Below are 2766 nucleotides of genomic sequence, written 5' to 3' on the forward strand. Positions count from 1 at the left end.
TTGGACTTGCTCAAATATTTCTAGTCCTGGTCTTGGTTTTGGTCTTGAATGTTAATTCTTGGTCTTGCTCATTTAATGAGACACTTATGTTTATTTTAATAATTCTTCTATGTGCAATAATTGTCTTAAATGCTGTACTTTCTATCATATATGCGAGCGTTTTATGACTTTTAAAGAAAATAGTGTCGATAGTTGTGAGAGTTATGATAATTAGAGAGATTACTCTTTCTCCGGTACAGGTTGAGTCTGACTATTTTGTTGTCGTTATAAACGAAATTTACTGTAAATTCATTTTAAAAAATAAAATAAATAAGCCATCCTAGAGAAATATTAACAAAAGTATATAAAAGTCTCTCTCTCTTGTCTTCTTTCAGTACTTCATTTTTGGCCAACTAATGGGTGGTATTTGTGGGGCAACAATATACAGGTTACTGTTTGCTTTGCCATACGATGATGAAATGGAGCCCTGGATTCAATAAATATTCTATTTTTACGAATAAGTACTAGGTGTTTATGTAACAGAATCGTTTTAAAAAAGTAAATTATCAATAAAAAAGAAACGCTTGTTTTGTTTATCTACAGTTAATTACTTATTAAGTCTGTTATTAGATTCATGTAGAACTTCCAATGAAGCGACAATGTTGCTGAAGTTTGACAATTATACCAAGCTATTTGGTACATTACGTTCTAAAATGGTTAATACTTAATGATTTTAACGATTCTCAACGTTCAAGGGGCCTTTTGGCTGTACAAAATGATTCAAAGTGGCTTGTTGGCCGGACGTATGTATAAAACTGTGAGTATCCTTATATATACTCCTTCAAAGAGGACGAAAGCGGTGGCATTGGATTTATTTTGAAGTTTTACATGCGAAATGTTTAATAAATCTGAGATCTCTAGCTGTAGTGCTTGAGAGGTTGCAACAAGAAACACATGTCTCTGTACTATTCCGAGCTCGTCATAGGTGGAATTTTATGGCATCTTATTAAGATAAAAACGAAACCCTACTGTAAAAACTATAAACACATAACCATGGTAGACTTTTGTATTGCCACAAAATGTTTCGGTTTTACTAGAAGTACAAGTTTCTTAATTAAGAATCGGTAAGCTCTTTCGTCGAGTGCAGCTGTTTTCTCCTTCCGCATGATCATTAAATGTTGCAGTACCTTATTAACTAAATCGGGTGGTTGTTTTCTTTTTTGTAGCTTTCACAAAAGATGCTTCAAATTTTCGTCAAATAATTACGTAATGGGGATGGTTATGTGATATCTATTTATGTTTGCTAACAGAAAAACTGTCCCTGACCGTCCTCATTAAAATACGCATTTCGCTTATCGAACTTGCAGCAGTTGCTGGAAATAACTGAGTTAGTTATGGAAAACATAATTATTTAAATTATCAGCGTTTTCCTTACGAAGTAGGCTTATTAAGATATTATCATAGATTATGTCAAATTGGTGTTATTATTAAAGGACCCAGTGCACGAAGAAAAAAAATGTTACAGCATCACTGTTCATCGCATAAGAAATTTAAACTTAATTTTGGTATGTACTGTTACTCTTCTACTAAGCGTTTTGTTCATTGTAGCAAATTAGGCGTAGTATGTTAATTGCGAAATATTTTTAACGTTAATGAAGCCTGAAATTAAGTTGGTTTGCTAAATATATTTCTGAAAGTGTTTGGCACACTACTTTTCATTTGAATTTTCTTAGTACTTCATTTGAAATGGTGATTTTGAAAGGTTATTGGTAATGACTCAACCTTTTAGTGACCCTATCAAATATTTTGGATCAAATGAATGTATCGACAGTTTAGATTTAGATAGGGATAACATTCATCACTTTTGCCGTTTGGAGATTTCTACATATCATTAAAAATCAATATTATGCAAAAACTTTACCGTATACTTACTATTTTTGTAGGTACTTTAAATATTTATGAAGAAAAGAATCGTATTTCGATTATTACCAGTTTTGCTGATTAAAAACAAAAAGAAGCAGGTGGAGGAATAATCAGATTAATTTTTTATTTCTCACTTACGACAGAATAAATAATATTTTTACGTGATGATTTATAAATACCTAATGAGACCTCAATTAAAACGTATTTTTATTGAATTAAAATATACCTTAAATTACCCAGGGGCAGTTAATTTTGTATTAGTCAAAAAATTTGTGGAATATTCTTTAGCAAATGTTCACCTTTTGCAGAGGTTGCTGTAGTAATAACTCTACTAATTAGATAAGTTTTCTTTTTAATAATTTAATAATCTATAACAATATCTGAAAAAAAGCTAGTAGAACGGGGGCACAGAAAATTCTTGAACATATTATAGCTTTGATGAAAGCTTTATGTCTTACTAAAAAGCGAAACGTCGGTATTGATTCGGGAAATAAACAGTCTCTTTCGTCCCCATGTGACATAAAAGTCCAAACATTAAAAAATAAAAAACTGTTGTAATACACAGTCTAACTTCAAAAATATCTTTTCACTATCTCAAAAACTTTCTTGTGGTTTTGTCATACGACGGACTCTTTAAATAGTCACCTTATAGTCAACGCTTTGTCGATGCAATAATAAACAATAATAAAGATCTTTTGAAATTGCCAAATAAAAAATTCAATGATCAGCTCTGTATGATAACTATATATGCATAATATTTCAGCAAGTTTATTCAAATTATAATAAATGCAGCGCGGTTTCCGAGAATAGCAAGAATATACCTACGTAAAAATGTTAACTAAACATTGTTGTCATAATAAGTAC

The 2766-nt window shown here is 30.9% G+C and overlaps 1 protein-coding gene across 1 annotated transcript in view; it reads left to right on the forward strand.

Moving 5' to 3' along the window:
• Positions 1 to 1461: 1461 nt before the first annotated feature.
• LOC108737964 (aquaporin-2-like) overlaps positions 1462 to 2766 on the forward strand; it is a 5053-nt gene continuing 3748 nt past the window's right edge. The window contains exon 1 of the mRNA XM_025981837.1: positions 1462 to 1544. Coding sequence (XP_025837622.1) covers positions 1496 to 1544 — 49 coding nt within the window. The 5' untranslated portion in view covers positions 1462 to 1495. The remainder of the gene's footprint in view (positions 1545 to 2766) is intronic.

Source organism: Agrilus planipennis, unplaced genomic scaffold (assembly GCF_000699045.2).
Source record: "Agrilus planipennis isolate EAB-ADULT unplaced genomic scaffold, Apla_2.0 scaffold161, whole genome shotgun sequence".
Classification (NCBI taxonomy): domain Eukaryota; kingdom Metazoa; phylum Arthropoda; class Insecta; order Coleoptera; family Buprestidae; genus Agrilus; species Agrilus planipennis.